Genomic DNA, 23158 nt, shown 5'->3' with positions numbered 1-23158 from the left:
ACACAAACAGAGGGGAACGCTATAGAAGGTCTGCCCTGCTGTTTGTGGACACAGAGAGACGTTTACATCTTCACAGATACTTTGGTTACATTAGACGGTCACACTGCGGCGAACGCTTCCTTTTATAAATAGAGCTCATCTCAATTTAATGTGCTTTCTTCTATTGGTCTTGTCCCTGTGAATTAAGTCTTATCCTCACGTTTGTGTCTTTGTGGCCGTTTCTCCCTTTGAGAGCATGTAAATATTACATCACACAGGAAGCTGCTCAGGTTCACACAGGCTGAGGAGAATTAACACAGCAGCACGTGGAAATGTAAAAGCACAAATTGCTACCTGGGGGAATTGCTTTGAAATTTTTGAGGCCTTTGTGAGTCTTTCTAACTCAAAACTAGTTTATAAACCCCTCTACTTTTTAGTTGAGTTATTTCAAATCTCAGACATGCGTTATGTTCGATGTCTTACACAGAATCTGAGCACCATGATTGTGCTTAGGACCCCACCCAGTGGAGGGAATGTTGACATGTATACTAGTACTATTTACATATTCTCTCAAACCGCAATGAACCGCTAAGAATTTAACAGTGGATTCTCTCTTACAATTGCACATAATGTATATTTGCACATTCTGTCCTTAAGCAAACTTCAAAATTCAGGGAAACAGTTGGAAAAATGTCTTTCCCCCAAGACAAGAAGTCTTCAATGAATTTGTGTACAGTCAGACTGTTACTGCAGACAGGGTCGACTCTATGTTGATTCTCAGTGCGAGACTTGTTTCTGTGGAGAGCATCACTGTGTGTGTGTGTGTGTGTGTGTGTGTGTGTGTGTGTGTGTGTGTGTGTGTGTGTTTACTCTGTCAGTGCTCTGGCATTAACATAAGAGGCCTGATGCTTGATGCCATTCATTCCTTCCTGGCTCCTGCTAAATCCTGTGAAAGAAACTCTTGTGTCTTCTCACATTCAGCCGACAGATTCTGAGGTCCAGAGACACTCAGCGGATGAACAGCAAGCCAAAGGTAAAGCTCAAACTTCTGACTTCTGAATTATGTACATCAATAATACAGCCAGATCTTTAAATTACTTTAAAGGTGTGTGTGTATACAGTATATTATATGCAAGGTGTTGTAGACATGAAGTTCCTGATTCTGGTCACACTTGTGAGTGGTAAGTAAGAATATATGATCAATGACAAAACCTTTCACTAATATCAATTTCTAATATGCAACATAATCCACTGGAATATGCAGAGTAACTAATTTGTCTCTAAAGCTGTCTAATGTTCTGTCATTCCTTCATACGTATGAAACATCGGACATTGCCTTTGAATTCAGAAGTCTTTAACATTGTTCAACACTCAGGGGTTCTTGCTGCCCCGTTCATGAAGGAGGGAGAAGCAAAGCGATTCATCAGGGAGAAGAGACAGGCGGGATACTGGGATCCAAACCACTCTCAGAACGTGTGGGGTTACACCATTCAAGAGCAGGTAGCACTGCACTGTGTGTGGTGTGAGTGAAAACCAGTGAAAACATAAGGCAAGTCTTTGTCAACCACCTTCGTGTGTGTCTTCCTCAGGCTAATGAGTACTGGACGGCCATCCGGACAGATGCTCAGTACTTCATGGACATGAGTAACCTGATGTTTGACCGATCTGTGGCTGAGTGAGTGACATCATTATCAGCAGCGTAACAAACATGAGCCATATCTCAGCTAATACTTCATATATTTTCATATTCATGTTGCAGTGAAACCAACAGAATGTACATGGAAATGCTTCGCAATGCCAGAGCTCACTTGGACAGCCAAACCGGACGACAATGAATAGAAAACCTGAAGAGGAAGACTGAGGATGAGGAGAAATCTCACTGAAAAAAATAATAATTCTGTGCCAAGGATGAATTATTCAAGTAATCAATAATTCATTCCTGTTAGGTCTCATACATTTATGCCTTTAAAGAAGAAATAAAGCTTTTATTGCTTTTCCATCAACTACAGTCTGCATCTCTATTTACTGCACATTGGAGTTTATTACGTCCTGTAAATATAAAGGAAAAGGATTTAATTTATTTTCTAGTAAAGGGAAAGATTCATTTTGTGTTTCGGACGTTTTTAATAACAGAATAAATCACGAGTACATGCTTGTTCTTATTGATAATTCCGTTTCTCCTCTTTCCTGTTTATTTACAACTCTTTTGGCTTATTTTCGTAATTTCTCTGATGCGCCACTAGATGGTGCTCTCGTATAACTCTGAAGATTGTTCCTCCTCAAGCGATTTGCTCAGTTTTGTGACTTATCCTGTCTGTCCTCTTTCTGTTTGATTAATCCAAACTCTGCAAACAGCTCTGACCCGCCTGTTATTATAATACAGATTCATCATGACGACTATAACGGAAATGTTGACATCGTGGAGAAAATGATTTTTCTCTGAGTAACTTTATTTTCCCCTGGAAAAACTTGAAAAAATAAATCAACAAACAAACGTCAAAACAAAGTTAAATATGATAATCTGATCTGATAATCAATTGCTTTACAAAATAGTCAACAGTCGACCATAGAATAGTGCAATTTGGCATAATTATTGTTTTCAAGTTACATTAAGTTCTACGTGACAGACTGTGCCTTGTTCGCATTACAACCTGAACTACTGATGGTTGTGTGCTGCTATTTACAAAACATGTTACCTAAACAAGGAAAACATCAACTGAAAACCAAAGTTCACATTGACCTGTGAAGGCTTCCTCTTCTTCCTCCTCTACTCGGTCATCTTGAAGGTTGATCATCATTTGCCGGTGAAAGGGACCTGATAGAGCAGCTAGTTGGGATGTGGACCCTCAGTTGCAGCTGGAGGAGGGTCTTTAAAGAACATCTGCAGAGCTGGAGTGAAGATGAGGATGGTGCCCAGCACAGCCACGGTGAGGAAGGCCCACAGGAAGATCCTGTCTAATACCTGGGCCACAAACTTCCAATCTTGTACTACCTGGGGAAAACAGAGAAATTTAATGCATTTCCTCTCCCTTTCCTCAATTAACTTTTGATCTGATTGCATCTATAACACACTACGTTAATGATCTCACCTCTCGGATGAAGTGCTCCTTGCGAATGTGTCTGCTGATGTAGCGGACTGAGTGAATCGCTCTCTCCAACATTGTCGGCCACGCTTCCTCCTCTTTCCCCTCAGACGCTGCTTGACCGTGGGCTGACACGTTTGCCTGCTGGCTTCCTCCCCGACCCCCGGAGCGAGTCTTTAGCTCGGGGCTTTCTGGAGCCAGCTCTGGGTAGTGGTAGCGATCTGTGTGACCACGCATGCACAGCAACCTGGGCAGTTTCTGTAGGAAGAGGCAGCGGACCCACGGTGACATGGGATGGTAGGTGGTAGAGGAGCGATGGTGTACGTTAATGACAAAGACAGTCACGATGATGGAGAGTGTGACGAAGATCATGATGAAAAGCAGGTACTCTCCAATGAGGGGGATCACCTTGGAGGAAGACGGGATGATCTCCTCTATGACCAGGAGGAAGACAGTAAGAGACACGAGGACAGAGGTAGAGAGGGACAGCTTCTCTCCTTCATCTGAGGGAAGGTAAAACACCAGGACGGTCAAAAAGGACAGACCCAGACAAGGGATGATGAGGAAGAGCGTGTAGAACAGCGGCAACCTCTTTAGAATGAAAGAATACGTGATGAAAGGGAATGAATACAATCCGTCCCTTCGGTTCCCCTCGGCGCCGGTGGCACTGAGGATCTCCCACTCCCCGTTGTCGAAGAAGTCCCTCCGATCGACCTGCTTGTCCGACAGAACCAGCTCCACCATGTTGCCGTCGTAGGTCCAGGAGCCAAACTTCATGGTGCAGTTCTGACGGTCAAAAGGGAAAAAGGTGACGTCCATGGTACAGGCAGACTTATAACTGGCAGGTGGTGTCCAGGTGATGGCGCCATTGAACTTCACAATGGCTTTGGTCATCAGGGAGCCTTCGAAGCGTCCATCAGCGCTGAGGAAACAAGGAGCAAAGGTCAGAAAGAAACAGACTTTTCTAGATATTTATTTATAGTAATAACCCCTTTGACATTATAGAGTATTACTTCTCATAAAGGACAATGTCTGGAAGCCAAATGTTTTCAGACGGGACTCTGATGGACGTGATCCCTCCATATTCTTCTGGGTTCCATCGCAGTTTGTAATCGATCCACTCCTGCTCAATGCAAACACATGATGTCATTAAAGCTGCATAAGACTTCATTTAAATGATTCTATTGTTCTTCCCTCATTCACCTGACACAGCCAAACATTGGTTGTCATCAGCTGGTTCTTCTCATCCTAAAAGAAAGACAAAATATAATGATTTAGAGAGAGTTTGTTACAATAAGTTAAGCACATGAGCACATTACAGTATATTTGATAAATACACTAAATAGAAATACTACATAGAAGCAAAACAAGAAAGTAGATTCTGTGCGTCCGCTGTTATATTAAATTAAATCAGACAGACTTATTTGCCTCGCTGCAGAATTTCCTTAGCACACAAGGAACAGAGACATAATACAAGCGGTCACTGCAGTGGACCGTGTCAGGAAAATAAAAGCAAAAGGAGGGGAAAAAAAGCAAACGAAGGCTTATTTTCGCATGAGCGGACTCGTTGGAGAGGCGGTGAGCGGCGGACATAAGATATAAACTTGCCAAATGTGATCTAAAAGAGTAATATGAAGATGTGAGTGAGCACGGGCGGGTGCTGAGCCTGGCAGGAGATCCAGGCCCGACCTCAGCTGTCAGACTGAGTTGGATGCCCTGGTGATCACATTGAACAGAGATGAACCGTAATCTAATACAGAGCCGTGCAGCAGCATACAGAGAATCTCTCCTTCTCTATTATACACACACACACACACACACATACACACACACAAAACTGTATCTGTTTTAATATTCACATCCGTTTTTGCAGCTTAGCAAAAATCAACCAAGACCTTTCTTCTCTACAGATGAGACTCTGCTTTATCCTCCATCATCTTAAGTGGGAGACAAAGGGTTAAAGTAGAACTGCTTGGGATTAATATTTCAGCACATAAAGAGCGTTGCCTCCATTAGCATTCTCTCTTTCCTCCTCTTGAACACCTAAACCATCTCAACCTATCAGAATCAGACTGTGAAATATTAAATAAACAGATGAAAGAGGCTGGTTAGTTCTATTTCAGGACCATGGAAAGCTCCATCTTCACAAGCCAAAGGGTCACTGGATCCAGGATCACGCACAGCGAAAAGTGTGTGTGTGTGTGTGTGTGTGTGTGTGTGTGTGTATGGTTGCAATGGTGGAAGCACAGGTAGGATGGCAGAGGCTATGATCTATATGAAGTGAACATATATGCCTCAGAATGTTCGCTTGTGTGTGCGTGCTCATCCTTACCACATCAACCAGCTGTGATATCTTGAGTTTGAAGCGGACTTTAACAGTGTCGTTGGCCTGTCGGATGGGCCTGACCCAGCGCTGGTAGCCCTGGAACAGATTCCGCAGCAGGGCGTCCTCCATCTGTGCCAGAGACACAAACGGGCTGGATGCTGGAGGAGGAAGGAGAACAGGGATAGAAGAAAAAAGTCTTCTTACAGACGAAACATTGATAATGCAATCAGGTGAGAATGAAACATATTGTTTTTCCCTCCAAATCCACCTCAGCCTTGGGTGAGGGTTGACATGAGACGCCGAAATGAACAAAGCTCTTTCTCAGATAGTTCTACTTGCACTGACACTGGACACCTGTCTCTGTTCGTCTGCTGACCCATCTTCCTCCACAGTAGTTCATTATGGTAAACATGTTTCACTACATGCACATCATTATAGGCAGTATAGCTTCAGTTCGAGCTTCTCTCAGTAAAGGGTGTTAAATATGTTATTCCCGTTTCAAATCCTGCAAAATTTACATTTGCTACTTATTTTCCTTCCTTTTCCTTCACGTTTTGGAGAAAAGCGTGGTTCTAAAGTGTTTTAAGTAAGATGTCCTGGTTACACCGTTTATTATATAGAGGAAAAACAAACAGATGGCGTGTATTTTCGCTACTACGATAAGGAAACACAAACTATTTGCAGAGTCAAAATGTGTTAAAATGTCCGTTTTCTTACCGACAGTGGTGGCGATGGAGAGCGGGCACAACACCGACAGGAGAGAGAGGACGAACCCCAACTTCGTCATGTTGTCCCGGTCCGATTGAGCGCTCCTACAGCCTGTAACCGTCACGGAGCTCACAGAGGATCGAGTTTACCGGGAGTAAGGAGCTCTCGGCCGACGTTTAACCGAGGGCAGAAATCCGGAGTGAGGGCACACGGCCCCGCTTCCACAGACTCCCTCAGCGCGGAGGCTCCGGTTTGGGGCGGGCGGGCGGGCGGGGTTGGGATTAGTGGGTCGAGAAATCTAATTTAGTTTCCGCTTTTATCAGGAAGTATTGAACCGACAAGACCTCTGCGAACAAATGACGACCATCATGTCGCACGTCATTATATAGTTCATATGCATTCCTTTGATATTGTGGTAATATCTGTTAAAAATATATAAATGTAAACACTGAGTCCTATTGTTGTCATTTGTGGTTTATAGACAGAATACATATGCTTATTATTGCTAATGATAATAATAATTTGTGATGATTTGTACCGTCTAATTACATGTTAAATCCCATGTATTCAGTGTGAATGTGTAGTTTAGATAAGACGTTCACTTCTGGCAGGAATGGAGTGCAACCGCTAGAGGGCAGTAAAATCAAAACATCACCGTGGTCATGTGTTATGTGAAAACAGGAATTAAAATATCAGCTGCTTCAGACATGATAATATACACACACATACACACACACACACACACACACACACACAGCTGTTTCCATCAGGCATTCAGTCAGGCATAAGTGCGCTGCCTCTTCTCGAAAGTGTTTCTCACTCTGTGTTGTATCTAGTGACAGAAGAAAATGAGACTGAATAAGCTGAACAGTGGGTTCGCAAAGCCTCCAGGGATTTTTGTCAACAGTTATTGCACACATTAGTGTTCAAGAATTAGTGTGGTATTGCTTTCACTGCAGCAGTTTGATTCAACAAGCCACAGCACTGGTACAACAAGCCCAAGGGACAGAAAGAAAGAAAAAGGTTTCAGGTCTGTGTATGAGTTGGGAATAGACATGAACTAGTGACTCATGACTGAAATGACCTAGTATTTGGGTAGGATTTGACTAAAAGTATGTTGACTTTCAACCAGACTTTTGGTCAATAAAGACGACCACTCTTGTCTGAAACGGTTTGATGCAGCATGAGGGTCAGATCAATGCTGTGTGATGACATTAGGGAATGAGGAATGAGTGTAGTAAAGTCTGTCTACACAAAAATAATTAAACAAACATGCACATACACAACATGGTGACCCAGACTCTAACAGACACACATTTCTTCTGCAGCTACCCAGGCATGAAGCACACCTTCTCTCTGTCTCTTGTGTCACACACGGACCACCTTTCTCTTTCCCTCTCTCCTCATCTATGGGCTGAAGTGACGGGGATAATGGGAGAATGATTATCACAATGAAATTATCCTGATTTTCTGCTCCACTTGGGTCTGCAGGGCAGGCAGCTGCTGCCTCAGCGATCGCTCTGTCTGCTTCCACTCCAATCACTTGGAAATGTTCATTCGCGCAGGCTGGAAACCTGCCGGTTCCTTCCTAGGTGATTGTGAGCTGCTTCACAGCCTTTGTTTGTGTTTGTGCAGGCCAAATGTTACACAACGTACACAGCAAAATGCAATAACTGCACCTTAACTGATAACTTTATCATATCACTGAAACTCAAACCTTAGTGAATTTTCTAAAATCTAAAATAAAAGCTTATCAATAAAAGAGGTTATTTTATCTGATATTTTAATCATCTGTGTTACCAACAAACTGCAAGGAAAGGAAAGGAAAGGAAAGGAAAGGAAAGGAAAGGAAAGGAAAGGAAAGGAAAGGAAAGGAAAGGAAAGGGTTAAAGATGACAGATGTTCAATTTAACTTATATATAGCAATACAAGATTTTGTGTGTGTGTGTGTGGCAGAGATTGAATTAACTCAAACCGAACATGCTGCATTCAGATGGGACTCAGCTGTGTTCAATTTGTTTTTCTATGTGTGTCTGTGTGTGTGTGTTGCTCCTCAGGGCTGTGCAGCCCAGGGGTGTTAACAGAAAGGACAGACTGGGTGTGTGTCCTGTCCCCTCTCAGTGTCTGTGTGTGTCAGTGCCCATGAGGAGTTTGCAGAGCCTGAATTCAGGCTTCACTTCTCATTCAGAGTTACCGTAATGTTGTGGAAGCTTCTACTGCTTCTGGATAAGACAAATAAATGAGACATGTTTACTTGTTCAGATTGCACACCTCACATCACACTGATTCCTAATGTACAGCATCAACAAATACATGACAGAACTACATGAAAGTGTAAACTGATGAGGTGATCCAAGCCAGGGATGTCAGTCTCTAGCAAAACAGTCACTGATTCATGGGTGAAGCTGGTTTTATACGTATCATCCTCCTGGCTTGTATCTCCTCCAGCCCAATGGGGGTTGAGGTTGATGGTGCAGCACAAGGTCACAGCCCCTTTTATTCATTATTTGTTCATTTCTCGAAATGATGGTCCCAGACAATGTTTGTCCATCAGTCAGTAAATATTCATCAGAGGGTAAAATTAGAAGCCTGCTCTTTGTGAGCACGTGTACATGTGTGTTTGGTGAGCGTGTGCATCTGTGTGGGTCCCTGCATGTGTGTATGTGTGCAACCTCACAAGGCTCCCATTGAAGTGAATTATTTAGAGAGAGTCTCCTTTACTTAGTCACAGTCGACTGGCCACAGGCATGAAACTGTTTGTCTCCTGACGTCATGAGAGACTGAGACTGACAGACTGTGAGACAGTAACCCTGAGACACTGAGACACTGAGGGACAGAGACACGACCCTAATTCACCAAACCTTGACCTATAATGTAGTATATGCATGTACCCTGCTTCCCGTGCTCACCTCTACTTTTCCCAGCATTCCCGGCAGCCAGAGTCCCACCAAAGCGAGCAGGGGAACCAGGAATAGAAAAAACACACAGCATGTAAAACAATTTTGGAAGACAGCAAAATATTCAAAGTCTGTCCACCAAGAATCTGTCCGACCAAAGGCCAGATTCTAAAAGCCGACGTCAACAGTGAAGAATCATGTAAAATATTCATCCATGTGCCCAGTTTAATAATGTATTATGCCTCCACTTAGCACCCAGAGCTTTGCTGTGCCCCGCTGTGCTCTAACCAACACAGATTACATCCAGCACAGTCATTCAAGGAAGACCGACAGAGGTGAAACACCTGATTTACACCATTACAGATTCACATTAATGTGGCGGCACGTCGGCGTCCGGTGTTTCGTAAGTGGCATACAAAGAGATAATTAGAGAGGTCAGACAGGCAAAACGCTAGAGGTTAGCATCTTCCAGATAGACTAAATTTAGCAAGAGTAGAAGGTTCTCTCTCTCTCTCCCTCTCTCTCTCTCTCTTTCTCTGTGATCGCTTCATTCTTAGCTCTGATTTGACCGTCAGACTGCGACTGATGGGATGTTGTGTGGTTACTGCATTTCCATATTTCCATAATCCACGTGTAGCAAGATCCAAGCTGCTAAGAACCCTGACACACACTGTACAGGCGTATACACACACACACACACACGCACACATTGCCCGTCTCACCGCCTCCCTTTCTCACACTCTTCCTTCCTCAGGTCATGTGTGTAATCTTCTTCCCCCTGAAACACACATCAGCCTGCACATGCACATACAATACACACACGCAGGGATTAACAGAGAGCTGTGGCGACGTTGGGAGCTACAGGGTCGGCCTATCCATGGCCAGTCAGAACCCAGTCCCACTTGAGGGTTCCATGTTGTGCCTTCACTACTCTGAGCATTCCGTATTTCAGTGTGCGTTTGTGTGTGTGTCTGCGCTGACAGGCATATTCAGACTCATCCGTGACCTTTTATGCAATGAAGGAAAGGGGGATAAGTTAGTGCAGAGAGAGCAGCACTTCAAAGACGCTTAACGCTTTGCTCTACTTTTGCTTTAGAGATTAGTCAGTTCCACTTATACTGAACACAAAATGCATCCATACATCTATCTGATACTGTATATCGATCCCCCGGGCCAAACTCTAAAGAGAGATGTGTTTAAATGCGTTGTAGACCACTTAGCATTTTTTATTTTAGATATTTTTCTATCTTTGTATTGATATACAGGCTGATTAAACCACAAGTTTTAAATTCACAGGGTTTGAAGGATGGAAACGTTGACCAGTCGGTAAGTTAGCCGAGGGGATCAAATTACTTTGGCCAGGTTGGGTGGCAGCAGCATCTTGACCTCTAGGGGTCACAAGTTAGAACTTAGTTTTTTGTGTTGCCCTTAGTTTGGATGTTGCAAACTCAAAACAGTTAATGAGGAAGTTGACCAAGTTGATTGTACTAACAGCATTGAGGTCATCTGAAACTACCAGGGTTAAACTGTCAAGTCATGGCATCATAGCTTTAACTTTGTTTGTTTTCTTTTCCTTTTTCTCCCCTCTCTGTATAAAACAATCATCAAAACGTCTCCTAACTGAACACTTAATTTGTCAGATGCTTTCTTCAATACAAGTATTCAGCAAAAAAAGACATTAGACAGTTTGACCTTTCAAGTCCATTAAGTTTAATCTGCATTATACAGTTCAAAGTGTTGCTATAGATAGATATGTACTGATAAATTCATGTGAGATGCCTAATTCAACATAAAGTGAGCACATATGGACAGAGAGCATCATTACGCCGCTGTCCCCTCCAGGAGACGAGCCACTTACAACTGAAGTTACTGAGTGAATGACAGAGACAAAATGCTTTGAGCAAATGTAGTGAACATGAAAATAATTTGAATAATTGCACCTCCCTGAAGCACGAGTGGCATCCAGTAATGACTTCATATTTACCACGACATGTAAACCTCAAACATGAACAGTATGATTACCAGCTGATTGCTGTTTGAAGTGGTTCTGCTGGGTTCTGATTCTGGTCCATCGTCTTTGTCACACGACTCACGGTGACAAAGTGCTTTTGTGAACCTTGGTGTAGTTCACTCAGTCCCTCTACTATAATCACACAAATAATGACTGAATATGCTTGGACAATAAATAAAGACCTGACAGTAACATTTATTTACAATAATATACACAGGAAATGCAGAATACACAGAGGGAAAGGCAGAGGAGGACTGAATGAAACTGTGATGAAGATGGTAGCAGGTGGATGTGCAGTAATCAGGTTTCAACAAGCAGCAAAGGAGTGGAATGAGTGAGTGAGTAACAGCTTTGTGTACAGACTGAGTAAGAAAAAGTATTCATATCTCCCAAAGCAATTCAAGAGTGAAACAGATGGGACAGGGGTGTCTCATTTTAAGAAACTAATGAGTGGCTGCAGGAAAAGTCCCACGGTTCCCAGCACACACACCGTCACAAAAACCCAGAGGAAGATCCTGTCGATGACCATGGCCACGTACTTCCAGTCATCCTCCACCTGAGGAGAGGACAGGACATTGTTTAGGACAGAAGGAACCCACACTAAATATAAGAGATCGAGAGACGACATAATTGTGGAATGTGTGCGTCTACAATGTAAAGATTAGGGTTGTGTGTGGGACTGCCTGTGTTGCAAGAGGGAAGGGGTGGGGGGTGTTTAGAGAGCCGATGTGTCCCCTAACATGCATGTGGTTATTAGGTTAGCGTGTATGTGCGTGTTTGTGTATGCACTGTGTATAATACGCATTCCATGAGCAGCCAGGTGTGCATGATTGGATCAGGGCTGCACTGACCATAATGCTATTGTGTGCACATAAACAGAGGCCGTGTGGCTCTTCAGTGGGGATCAGGCTCCACGAAGAAAAGATGGAGCTGCAACAAACATATCAGGAGCATCCAGAGTGCGAGGGAGGTGCATGGAAAGTGCTCCGTCTCCCACAAACAAGCCGCTTTACATTCCCTTTATAGCCCCTCGTTAACAGCTTTAACACTGTCCGCAAAGCAAGGCAGCAGAGACAACACATGTTGTAAACCAGCACATCTCTGTTGTGTACGTGTGTGTGTGTGTGTGTGTGTGTGTGTGTGAGAGATGCTTTTTATCTGTGCAGCTACTCTACTGTGCAGCAGGAATCTTTGCATTCGAATTTCAAAGCAAAGCAAAATATTCTGCTCCAAGGTGGGGGCAACAGAACACCAACTTTACTGACATTACTTTGCTGAGGCCGATCTATCTATCTATTCCCCTCCGTTTTTAGTGAAGATGTTATATAGAATGTGTACATGCAAACTACACTAAGAGTAAGATATCAGTGCAGCTAATGTACACGATTAGTTCCATTGATCTATATGTTTTCCCTGATGTGTTCATGCTTTATACAGCATAGTTTTTACACAACAAAGCAGAAATAAGGTCAGACGTCATCATTCCTAAAAAAAAATGCACTGAACTGAAACAAACTCAAACTTTCTATCAGCATATGTACCTCTTTGGCTTTGTTGCGAGTTCTCATGTTCTCAGCGATGTACTTCACACTTTCGATGGCCTGCTTGATCTCTGGAGACACTACGGAGAAGGCTACAACAGCGGCAGTTGCCCTCGGCAACTTGGGGAGCTCTGATTCCTGGGGCCCTTGGTTCTGGGGTGCCTGGGAAGGAGGGGGCGCCATCGGGGGAGGGACAGGAGTCGGAACTTCCTTCCCTCTGTAAGGGAACCTCCTGTTCACTTCCTTCTTTACGTCACGGTTCATCTCGCCGTATTCCACACAGTTCATGGAGCCACTGGCCGACGAGGTGCCTCCCCCACCATCCAGAGAAGCACACGCGACTCCTCCTGTGATACCTCCAACACGAACACTTCCTCCACCGCCTCCTGCTCCTCCTCCAATGCTATTCTTCCTGTTCTTAACGCCTCCTGTCGCTCCACCAATGCTTCCAGAGGAGGAGCACCCCTGGTCTATGGGCCGCCTCATCAGCATCACCTTCGGCAGCACCCCAAGGAACACGGACCTCACCCATTCAGGCATGGAGTGGGTCATGGGAGTGCGGTAGTGGACATTGAGCACAAAGACGGTGATGACAATGCTGAGTGTGACGAAGATCATAGTGAAGAGGAGGTACTCCCCGATCAAAGGAATGACCAGTGACGTGGAGGGGATGGTCTCAGTGATGACCAGCAAGAACACAGTCAGGGAGAGGAGGACGGAGATACACAGGGTGACCTTCTCCCCGCAGTCAGACGGGAGGTAGAAGACCAGCACAGTGAGGAAGGAGATGAGGAGACAGGGGATGATGAGGTTGATTGTGTAGAAGAGCGGCAGGCGGCGGATGTAGAAGGAGTAGGTGATGTCAGGGTAGATCTCCTCACAGCAGTTGTACTTGATATCATGCTTGTATCCTGGTGCATCAATGATCTCCCACTCTCCACTTTCCCAGAAGTCTTTGAGGTTCACCTGGTAATAGATAAACAGAAAGTATTCAGGAGCAATGATCTCTAGTTTAGGGTATTACCAGATAAACCATTCTGTCCCGCTGACCTTTGTGCCAATGAGCACCAGGTCGATCTTAGCCTTGTCGTACGTCCAGGAGCCAAATTTCATGGAGCAGTTCTGGTAGTCAAATGGGAAATAGGTGATATCCATGGGACAGGAAGACTTGAAAATAGCCGGTGGGACCCAAGTGATTGTGCCGTCAAACTTCAGCAGAGCCTTGGTCTTATCCGCCACTAGGAAATCTCCTACAGCACTGAGAGAGGAGATATTAAGGTCAATTTATCCAAACCCTCAACACATTTAACAGAAAATGACAGCGAGAGGACACTAACAAGGACTAGTAACATGTTGGAGGTCTAACTTTGCATTCATAAAGCTGCTTCTGCTGCAGCAAATTTCAGCTTGTCACAAAATGAGAGGAGCTGACAGATGCACTTTATCTGACTTGTGGATGAGTGAAGTCTAAAGATGAAACTTCTCTGTGCAAGCGTTGAGATCCTCTTGGCATTTGTCAACTCAGACTCTTACTTGTTGTACAAAACGATGTCTGGCCTCCAAAGTTTATTAGACGGAACTCGTATGAACTCAATCCCGTCATAATCCACTGGGGCCCATCGCAGTTTGTAATCATTCCAGACCTGAAACGCAAACAATCCTATTAACAACATTTCATTTTAAGAATATTTGCTGCGAACAAATAATTTGTCAATTTGGATGATAGGACACAAACATCACTCACATGTCTCAGCCAGAGATTTGTTTCCATAATCTGATTCACCTCATCCTGACAGGACAATTAAAAAAAGGTAATTTAGTCACCAAAACAAAAGGAATGAAGCTGAATGATTGGCAGTAATTATTATTATTAAACTCTTTATTCTTACCACTTTGACCAGCTGAGATATGGACACCTCAAACTCCACTGTGACTGGATCGGACACATTCTCCACCGGCCGGATGAACTGATTGTACCTCCGGAACAACCGTCGGAATAATCTGTCCTCTCCTTTGGATAGATAACAGTCTAATGAAACGGAAAAAAGAATAGATAGAAAAGAAATGAATGCTAAATATAAAACAGGAACATACCCTCTCACCGGATTCATGACTCATTCTAATTCTAATTCTATTTCATTAACTTAAGGATAAGCGGCTATGGAAAATGAATGAATGCCTTGTACGTTCTCTTAATTTAGAGAGGAATGAACTATAAAGACAAAGAGTAAACATTTTTTAAAACCCCACAGAGTTGCATGTTACATTGCCCCGTCTACCCTACATCACACACTAGCAATAAAGCCCATTCTTTTAAAAGTAGAGCCCAGTGTATGGACTCAAACCGTCACACTCACTGAGCTGAATGAACCATTTTTAGCGACGGGGAAGGACAAACGGTGCAACCCAGATACATATTGTATAACCGCACAGACGCACACGCTCCAAAAGGTTTGTTTCCCTGACAACAACGAAATCAAATTGTGTGGATCAGTTAATTCTGCGCAGTGACCCCCGTTGAATTTATTTCACAATAGTATGAGTAACAGCAGAACTACAGTCGGAGTAGTAAGAAAACAAATAGAGGTCACATTAAAAGGTCACATCAGGTAACGGATCCAAACATCCAATCACCAAACTACTCACAGCACTTACTAAATCACAACATCTGGTGGAGCTAAAACAACTGCAAAGCACTCAGAGAGATTAATCTGCATCTGGCTCTGGGCGGGACCGCAGTAAGAGACAAGCATCCTGATTGGCCGATAGAGGACACAAGTTTTGTTGCAGGGTATCAGGCTTTTAAGCAAATGATGCCCGCTTGGATTTATCATGTCAACTTCTGTTACAAACCTATGCTAAGATGATGATGAATAGGAAGGAAAAACTATGACAGGAGGCTCGCTTGAAAGGTTATGGTGACTTCAGGATCCAAACGTTTTTCTGGGGTCAGCAGCGGAGTTAGGTTGAGTGTTAAAGCTTAATGAGAAGACGTCTCTCCTGAGGCACTTCTGTAATTTCAGTTCTCATACCTGAGCTTGAAACTGCCCGCCGCTTTCCGATTCGCCACGCGGCCAGACGCCTTGTTTAAGCTTTTAATTGGGTTAGCGGAAACAAGAGCCATTATAATCAGTGGATTAATTGGATCTTTTGTTTTGTTCACTGTCAAAAAAAAAGAAATGAAGGCATTACAGTAGCCTCTGCTGGTTCACTCTCTCTCTCTCTCCCTTAATTCCCTTTTTTTAATTATGCCACCAAAGAGCCTTCATTTAAAGTTAATTATAACCTTTGCCCCTTTAACCATACTTGATCCTACAGCACTTATTTTATTATTCATCACAAACCTCCCGTCTCTTCACTCTTATCTGTCTCTAAACTTTTGCAGTGGATTTTTCAAGGTGTATGTGAGAGAGCTGGGAGGAATTAGACATTACTAATTTAAGATGTTTATGAAGAATCCCTGCCTGGAATAGAGTCCAATTTCCTTACTGATTTAGCTGAGATAAAGGTCAGGTTGATTTGTAAAGCCTGGTATCATGATCTCCTCTCCTTCAACGGTCAAGAGACCAACTTTGGGTGCAAGAGGGCAAGAAGGCCCATTACAAAGAGTCAACAAACAAGTAACAATAGAAGAAGAAAAGATATAGAATACAGCAACGGAATCCTGCTCCAGTAAGACGAGCTCAAGTCCACAAAAGATGTCATCGATGAAAGACGTCATACAACTCTATGAGATAGTCCAGTTCATCAAACTAAATGTCTACAAGTGGACGTGGAGTCTTCTTCATTCTGGGTTAGTAGGAGAATGAAGAAGGTTCCGTGGCTGCTTGGACGATGAGCAGGGCGGTAAAGTCGGTGATGTGGCAACAAAGTGAAAAGCCTTTGTTCTGACACGAGAAAGCCAAGTCAAGCATTTACTCCCTTAAATAGTGACATTGATTTGGAATTAGCAAACCAAAGAGTGAGCCTGTCTCCTTCTCTTTCCGTCGTCAGGAGCCTAAAGCTGTGGAGCAGCTCGTGGCCTGCGGGGAGGCACTTTGATCAGGCATGTATTTGACACGATGAGCCCGGGAGCACGTGGTGGACACTGAAGGAACTAATTATCTTCTGGTAATACACTGCTGACTGTCTGCATGTAGCCAGAGAGAGAGAAAACAGAGGGAAGAGATAAAGAAGAGGAGGAGGGTGACGGCAAGATGAAGCATGAGAGCGTGTGGCTTCTCTGGGGTTTTGATGTGACATGTTGACAGAGCAGAGGAGCCACGGTGATCACGCCTGTGCTGCTGTGTGACCGTCCCATTAAACATATGGGGCATGCTTTACTATACGTGTCTTCATATTCTAGGGATGATATACATGTATGTGCGTACAGAGTAATGTGTGTACATACATTACTCCACCTTTGATTTGACTCACTCTGACCTCCACAGGATTTCTTTCACTGATGCATGAAGCGCAGCGGCTCCTCGCTTCCATCTGGACTTTTCAGGTCAGATTCTCCACAGTTTGCATTCTAATGTAAAACGTAAATAAAGATGGAACGTGGAACAAAAGCAGAGGCTAGAGCCCTAAGCCAAGACGATCCGCTCAACACAGCTATAATGATTAGGACTAAAAGCGCAACCGTAATTATTTCTGTCTTATTGACTCACATGGAGACAATAAGACATGTGTGGATAGAGCTGGACCCGAGTCACACACTGGAAGGGCTACTGTATATTTCCAGCAGTCTGGCAGATCTTGGAGTCCCTCAGGTGCCGTTAAAGTACATAGCTGGAAGAGAAACCATGTTGGGCTGTGACCTGACCTGGTTACCGACAGATGGATGGCTTACTGGGTTAAGTACAACACAATATAGTTGTTGAGAAATGTGTTCAGGTGATACAAAGTTGGGCTCCGTAATGTCAAAGTGTGTCTGCGGAAATAGCTATCAGCTGCCGCTTTGTGTGTGTTAGCAGCTTAACAGACACTGAGCACTTATGGCGATGGACGTAATAATAAACATCTGAGCATTGTTCTCTGGCAGAGACAAGTTAAAAAAATGCAGGACAGGAAGATAGGGTGGTAGGGCGAGAGAGAGAGAGAAACAGAGAGAGGGAGAGAGAGAGAGAGAGAAAGAAGATCAAATGTAATGTTGTCACTCAACCCCTCTGTCTCCTCGTCTCTGCGGTCTTTCATCTTTAAGCATGACTTAAATGAATTGGGAAGTCCCTGGGGAATCGGCCAATCAGGCCCTCATCTGTGCGACATCTGTGTGTTTGTGTGCGAGAGAAAGAGAGAGAAAGAGGAAGAGTGTGTGCAAATCCACAAAGCCCTCTGCCTGTGGTGTTTATGTGTGTGTGTGAGGGGAAGGGAGGGATGCAGTTTGCTTGCAATAATCACACGGCAATTGCGTTAAGAGGATCCTTAAACCATCCAGCCACACAAGGCAGCTGCAACACACACACACACACACACACACACACACACACACACACACACACACACACACACACACACACACACACACACACACACACACACACACACACACACACACACACACACACACACACACACACACACACACACACACACACACACACACACACACACAGCCTATCAGGCTTTGATGACTTGCTACTGAGGGAGCTGTTCTGTAGGTCTGAACTCACTCGATGAAGCACCACACACAGACACACACACGACTCCAAACGAGTATAAGGAGATCAAGGCTATAGTACACAAAACCTTTACAAATGCAGCTGATGGAGTTGTTGTGTTAGGCCGTTTCCTTGCCAGGCACATCTTCTTTACACCTCCAACATCCAGCTGCAGACAGAATGAGGTAAAGGATCAGACAGGGAATGTAATACAAGTCAGTTCAGTATACAGCTGACATGATTAGATGTCTGTAGTTGTAGAAGCTGTCTAGGAAACGTATCAATATTCCCGAATCAACAGATGAGTCTATCCAGTCTAGTCCTACCTCAAAGCTCCCAAATCCAGATTCTATTTTTGACTGAAACTGCTCTGATCAGTTTCAGTCAAAAAGCCTGAAGGATCAGGATCAGCACTTCTAGAGACAAATCACCCAATCCGGGATGGCAGGAGACAATACCTGCTGTGGCCCACTAATCGGACGCCTCTGGGTCTGTGTGTCTGTGTGTGTTTCTGTGTGTCTGTGTCCTTTTCAAGCACTTATCTGCATACACAGTCCTATTCGGAATGATACAAAAGCCCACAAAGCCAATGAGGGATTGTGAGGAAGAGGAGGAGGAGGAGGAGTTGAACAGAGCACAATGACAACAGGCTCTTTTCATTTCAGTTTGTTGTTTTCTCTTACTTGCCTGTAAATAGAAAGCAAACTGAGTAGAAAAACAAGCAAGATCTGCTTTCTTGTTTTTCGTTAAAAGTTCTCACCAGGAGAAAGGGCCGCAGCAACAACGCATTCAAGTGTGTTTAATCTCTCAAACTAGGAGAGTTCCTCCCATGTGCCGTGCATTACTGAGTCATGTTAAAAGATGTGTGAAGCCAGTCTTCCACATGGAAACAGAGGTGTGTCAATATGAGAGCACTTAGTGGTGCTGCCATGGGAGCGTGTGAGCCGAGTGAACGGGACAAACCCAGCAGCAGCACTAAGCACACTGCTACTCAAATCTAGTCACTGAATTCTTGTAAAATAATATACAACGTCACAGGTCTCTCCCAGGAAAAGGTCCTGCTTGATAGGAATAAAGTGGGAACAGACCAGGAAATGAGCACCGCCAAAGATGTTACAGATCCTTCAATCCTGTCTGAGGTTATCTATGAGTGCTGCCCAGAGTGAGGAGCACTCAGTAACAAAGATGCTGCCGAAAATAAGAGGACAAATGAATAAAGCATTAGTACTTTGAAGTGGATGCGGTTAAGTGTACGCAGAATATAGATACCCGTGGTGCCAGGGACACCCAGATCCCCAGATGGGATCTTAGGGAATAAAGTTTTTCTACCACCAAGAGGACCGCAGGCTGCTGATCATGACCCAATAACAGATTCACAGAAAAATGGAAAATACAATGAGGTGAAGAGGAAGCAGAAAGACTAAGACTTACTAACTTAAACAGTGATACAACATTACAAACTAGTGACTGAAGCGATAATCCTTTAACTTTTCCTAAATTTAACATTAATTTTCCATGAAGTAGTTAGTGGAACTCACACTCCCTGGAAAATCTCACAGGTCATCAACAATTTTTAGTGGACGAGGATGTGCGATGGCTACTCCAGCCCTGTAGGTGGCAGAATGTTTTTTTTCCTAGTCTGCGGAACACGAATGATGAGGAAAAGGGCGAAAACTGTGGATGATGCACAATTCTGCGTTGTTCAGAAGAAGGCACCAAGGTACGAAAAGGCAACCATAGACAATTGGCGGCAAGATTGAACATATGCCAAAGTTTCATCTGATGGAGACCATTCAAATGACATGGATGTGGCAAATTTCCTTTTAAACTGAACGTTTAGTTTGTCTATATTAAAATAATGTAGACTTGGTTGGTTCAAAACTCAATCAATGAGTCAATGAGAAAAATGCTAAACTAAGGACTTTAATCAAACCACCACAGAAGTCAGTCACCATTGATTTGTTATGGTAGCCGGTTTGGATACATGTGTCCAGCTGTGTGTCCAGCTGTGTCCAAGTTCCCTTGGGCAAAACACTGAAATCCCACCAGATGCAGGGTGGCTATTCTGTCGGCAACCCTGAACTCTGGCAACAGCGTGTGTAAAAGACATGTTCATGCTCAAGCCCCTTAATATAATCATGGCGTTGCACATCAGTATTGACACCATGCGTCTGCTCCACGTCCCTGTAGCTTCACGGCTGAGCTACTGAGCGTTAATGGTGGTATATCCCAATCAACAGATCAAAAACTCTGGTGAAACACATGACCTCATATGTACAGAGAAAACATCTTGTTTAAATAATTCAGTGAGGAAACATTTAGACTTTCTAGGCCTACCAGTGATGGTAGAGGCAGAGCCCACCATCACTGAGCTCCATTATTGATGCAGTCGTGTAAACAGATTTCTCTTATGTGTATCCAAATACTGCTGTTGAGTATAAATCCATGGCAATTCATCTAATTCATTATCTAAATGTTCTCCATGCAATATAACTGATATGACACCTGCCAGAAATGGTCAACAAACTAACAAAAAACACAAAATAGCAATACTTATCTACAACAAAACCTTACTTTCTATTTATGTTCCTAATCAGCAGTAATGTAAGAGTTTGTATATACAATGAAACATAAATCACATCACATAAAAAACATATTCACTCCCTCATTAAGTAGAGTTGGAGTTAGTAGCTCAAAGCACTTTAATGTGATAAGAATTTTGAAATTTTGTGGGACTTTGTCTGAACTGTCTTTACTCTTCTTACATGACCTCATTTCATTCCTCTTGTTTAAATCCTCTCCCCGCCAGTGTTTGTTGTCGCTGAGCACAGAGAGGACGCGACATGACGTGAGGTGGTGGGGTTGCAAGAGAAAACTACGCAAAAAGTACCGAAGGTGGAGGACATGTCCGCCAGTGAAGGCGTCCCACTGCCACACTGAGCCAGGACACCGTGAACGCCACAGCACCCGGCGGCGTCTTCCTTACCTTGCGCTGCGAGCAGGACCAGCAGCAGGACTGTGGTTCGTTTCCCGGGGAAATTCATCGACACATCAGCGGTAGACGAAGGTCCTTTGCAGATAAAATGACGGAGTGGTGATCGGAGACGTTTACAAGTCACTGCTAACCGGATGTCCGAAAAGCGTCCAAACTACAGCCACATCTTCACCTCCACACGCGGAGAGGTTGGACTCGCCGTCACGCCGCGCGCTCTCACGACTTGGACAACTTCACTTCGGCTGGTCCCGCCCCCTCCCCTCCCCTCCCTGCGTCCCCCACACACACACACACACACTCCCAGTCTCCCAAGGGCGACACTCCGCGACCTGACACACTGTTTTGACTCACACATTATTTGAACAAACACACACGGATATTAGAATTTTTAACTCCATCCAAAATCCAAAGCAAAAATATATTTGAGGGGAGCACACACACATACACACACGCACACACGCGCACAAACACACACACAACATCCCATCTTTTACCGCTGAGCTGTAAATGGCCTATTTAGTCACTTAATTGATTTTGTACACATAACAATGCACAGGAAGCTTCAAGCATTGGCAGTCTTGCAAGCTGCAGAGTCTGCTCGTTTCAAATATGGGAAGCTGTTAATGCTCAGCAGCAGTGTGTGACATTGCAGTGGAGAAATCTTCAGCTCCTGTCTACTGTGCGTCGTCCTTCAAGATGAAAATGCAAGATAAATGTCTTTAAATAACCATATTGTTGTATGATAAACACAGGAAATTCTCTGTATGGTTCAATAACTCAAATATGCACAGTAGTAATATTTTGTAATTCAGCAGTAAGTAAGTGAGCAGAAATACCTATACTCCCTTTAAATGTGTTGCTTAATATTCCATGACAATATATGTGCATGTGCGCAGACTCATGTTTGTGCGTGCGTGTGTGTGTCTGAGTACATTCATCTTCAGCAGCATTCAGTGGGAATCTATCTCCTTTGCCACACATTCATTCTAATCTGCTTACCTGGCACAGACTGTACCTAATTCTAATTTAAGTTCATACACACACAAAAATGCAGGGAAGCATCTGGACAAGCATTCATATAAACAGCAGGGAGGTGAGATGTAGGATGAGAAAGAATGTTACTAAAATGAGACCAGTCGTGAGACGAGTCGTAATGCACGATTCTACCGTGACTGGCTGCTGGTTGGAAGAGAAGAGAAGAGAAGAGAAGAGAAGAGAAAAGTAGAGAAGAGAAGAGAAGAGAAGAGAAGAGAAGAGAAGAGAAGAGAAGAGAAGAGAAGACCTTTCTGACATTTCTTTTTGGATTCTGCAAGATGTACCCCAGGACAGATACAATAGATAGCATTCTTGACATTTAACTGCAAAACCAAACATTTGGGCACATTTGGTTCCCATGGCAGTGAGAGTGAGGGTTAGAAGGTCAATCTAGGAGCTTTTTATGCATTTGAATTTTCTGACTGTGGGGAAGACTGACACAAATCCTTTTTGAAACCTATTTGGACCATGAGATGAGGAGGATCTGGATTCTCTATAGGGGCACTTTAATTCTTCAGTTAAGTTTCGGGGATCTGCTGAAGGGCCCCAGAAGTTAGAGCGCAGCAGGAATTAGTCGAGCAAGCAGGAGGAATAAATCTCCCTGTGGTGTCACAGTCAGTCAGCTGAGCTGTTGTTTGGGAAATGTCTCCAACTGAGGTGACATCCAGTACAGAGCAAGCAAAGAGCAGAAACCACACTCTCACCATCCTGCCACATCACCATTTTTCTTTCTCACTTTGCTTCCCCTCTTCTCTCTCTCTTTTTCTGTCTTTGTGGCTCTCTCACTCTTCCATTGTCCCATCGCCCTCCCTGTGTGGGCCAGGTGCTCTGTTAAATCACAGCAGGGCCTAAAGGACCCACAGGGAAAGGAAAAGGGCAAGAGAACTGTGTGCCAGATATCTCTCTCTCTCTCTCTCTCTCTCTCTCTCTCTCACGCTCTC

The 23158-nt window shown here is 43.9% G+C and overlaps 3 protein-coding genes across 3 annotated transcripts; 1 reads left to right on the top strand and 2 right to left on the bottom strand.

Moving 5' to 3' along the window:
- Nucleotides 1-1126: 1126 nt before the first annotated feature.
- LOC143007991 (uncharacterized protein C3orf85-like) lies at nucleotides 1127-1658 on the top strand. The gene is made up of 3 exons (XM_076159515.1): nucleotides 1127-1160; nucleotides 1355-1479; nucleotides 1569-1658. The coding sequence occupies exons 1-3, from the start codon at nucleotides 1127-1129 to the stop codon at nucleotides 1656-1658; spliced, it is 249 nt and encodes an 82-aa protein (XP_076015630.1).
- Nucleotides 1659-2806: 1148 nt separating this feature from the next.
- Nucleotides 2807-6740, bottom strand: LOC143007990 (neuronal acetylcholine receptor subunit non-alpha-2-like). Its single transcript, XM_076159514.1, has 6 exons — nucleotides 6722-6740; nucleotides 5395-5546; nucleotides 4266-4310; nucleotides 4076-4185; nucleotides 3069-3984; nucleotides 2807-2971 (listed from the first exon to the last, which is right to left on the bottom strand). The coding sequence occupies exons 2-6, from the start codon at nucleotides 5515-5517 to the stop codon at nucleotides 2807-2809; spliced, it is 1359 nt and encodes a 452-aa protein (XP_076015629.1). The 5' UTR covers nucleotides 5518-5546; nucleotides 6722-6740.
- A 4694-nt stretch (nucleotides 6741-11434) lies between these two features.
- Nucleotides 11435-21231, bottom strand: LOC143008034 (neuronal acetylcholine receptor subunit alpha-3-like). Its single transcript, XM_076159577.1, has 7 exons — nucleotides 21174-21231; nucleotides 14435-14574; nucleotides 14290-14334; nucleotides 14079-14188; nucleotides 13596-13803; nucleotides 12546-13511; nucleotides 11435-11560 (listed from the first exon to the last, which is right to left on the bottom strand). The coding sequence occupies exons 1-7, from the start codon at nucleotides 21229-21231 to the stop codon at nucleotides 11435-11437; spliced, it is 1653 nt and encodes a 550-aa protein (XP_076015692.1).
- Between the last annotated feature and the right edge of the window lie 1927 nt (nucleotides 21232-23158).

Source organism: Genypterus blacodes, unplaced genomic scaffold (assembly GCF_046128005.1).
Source record: "Genypterus blacodes isolate CSIRO-AG114 ecotype Tasmania unplaced genomic scaffold, CSIRO-AGI_Gbla_v1 ptg000098l_1, whole genome shotgun sequence".
Classification (NCBI taxonomy): domain Eukaryota; kingdom Metazoa; phylum Chordata; class Actinopteri; order Ophidiiformes; family Ophidiidae; genus Genypterus; species Genypterus blacodes.
This window is presented reverse-complemented; position numbering and strand designations above follow the sequence as displayed.

What these genes read in the sequence shown, in the direction of transcription:
- LOC143007991 (XM_076159515.1), top strand. Translation starts at nt 1,127, where the DNA reads ATGAAGTTCCTGATTCTGGTCACACTTGTGAGTG. An exon ending in TCTGGTCACACTTGTGAGTG is followed by an intron (nt 1,161 to 1,354) that starts GTAAGTAAGAAT and finishes TTCAACACTCAG; the next exon opens with GGGTTCTTGCTGCCCCGTTC. An exon ending in GTTACACCATTCAAGAGCAG is followed by an intron (nt 1,480 to 1,568) that starts GTAGCACTGCAC and finishes TGTCTTCCTCAG; the next exon opens with GCTAATGAGTACTGGACGGC.
- LOC143007990 (XM_076159514.1), bottom strand. Translation starts at nt 5,517, where the DNA reads ATGGAGGACGCCCTGCTGCGGAATCTGTTCCAGGGCTACCAGCGCTGG. An exon ending in TATCACAGCTGGTTGATGTG is followed by an intron (nt 4,311 to 5,394) that starts GTAAGGATGAGC and finishes TCTTTCTTTTAG; the next exon opens with GATGAGAAGAACCAGCTGAT. An exon ending in CCAATGTTTGGCTGTGTCAG is followed by an intron (nt 4,186 to 4,265) that starts GTGAATGAGGGA and finishes TGCATTGAGCAG; the next exon opens with GAGTGGATCGATTACAAACT.
- LOC143008034 (XM_076159577.1), bottom strand. Translation starts at nt 21,231, where the DNA reads ATGAATTTCCCCGGGAAACGAACCACAGTCCTGCTGCTGGTCCTGCTC. An exon ending in TATCTCAGCTGGTCAAAGTG is followed by an intron (nt 14,335 to 14,434) that starts GTAAGAATAAAG and finishes TTGTCCTGTCAG; the next exon opens with GATGAGGTGAATCAGATTAT. An exon ending in GACATCGTTTTGTACAACAA is followed by an intron (nt 13,804 to 14,078) that starts GTAAGAGTCTGA and finishes CTCCTCTCTCAG; the next exon opens with TGCTGTAGGAGATTTCCTAG.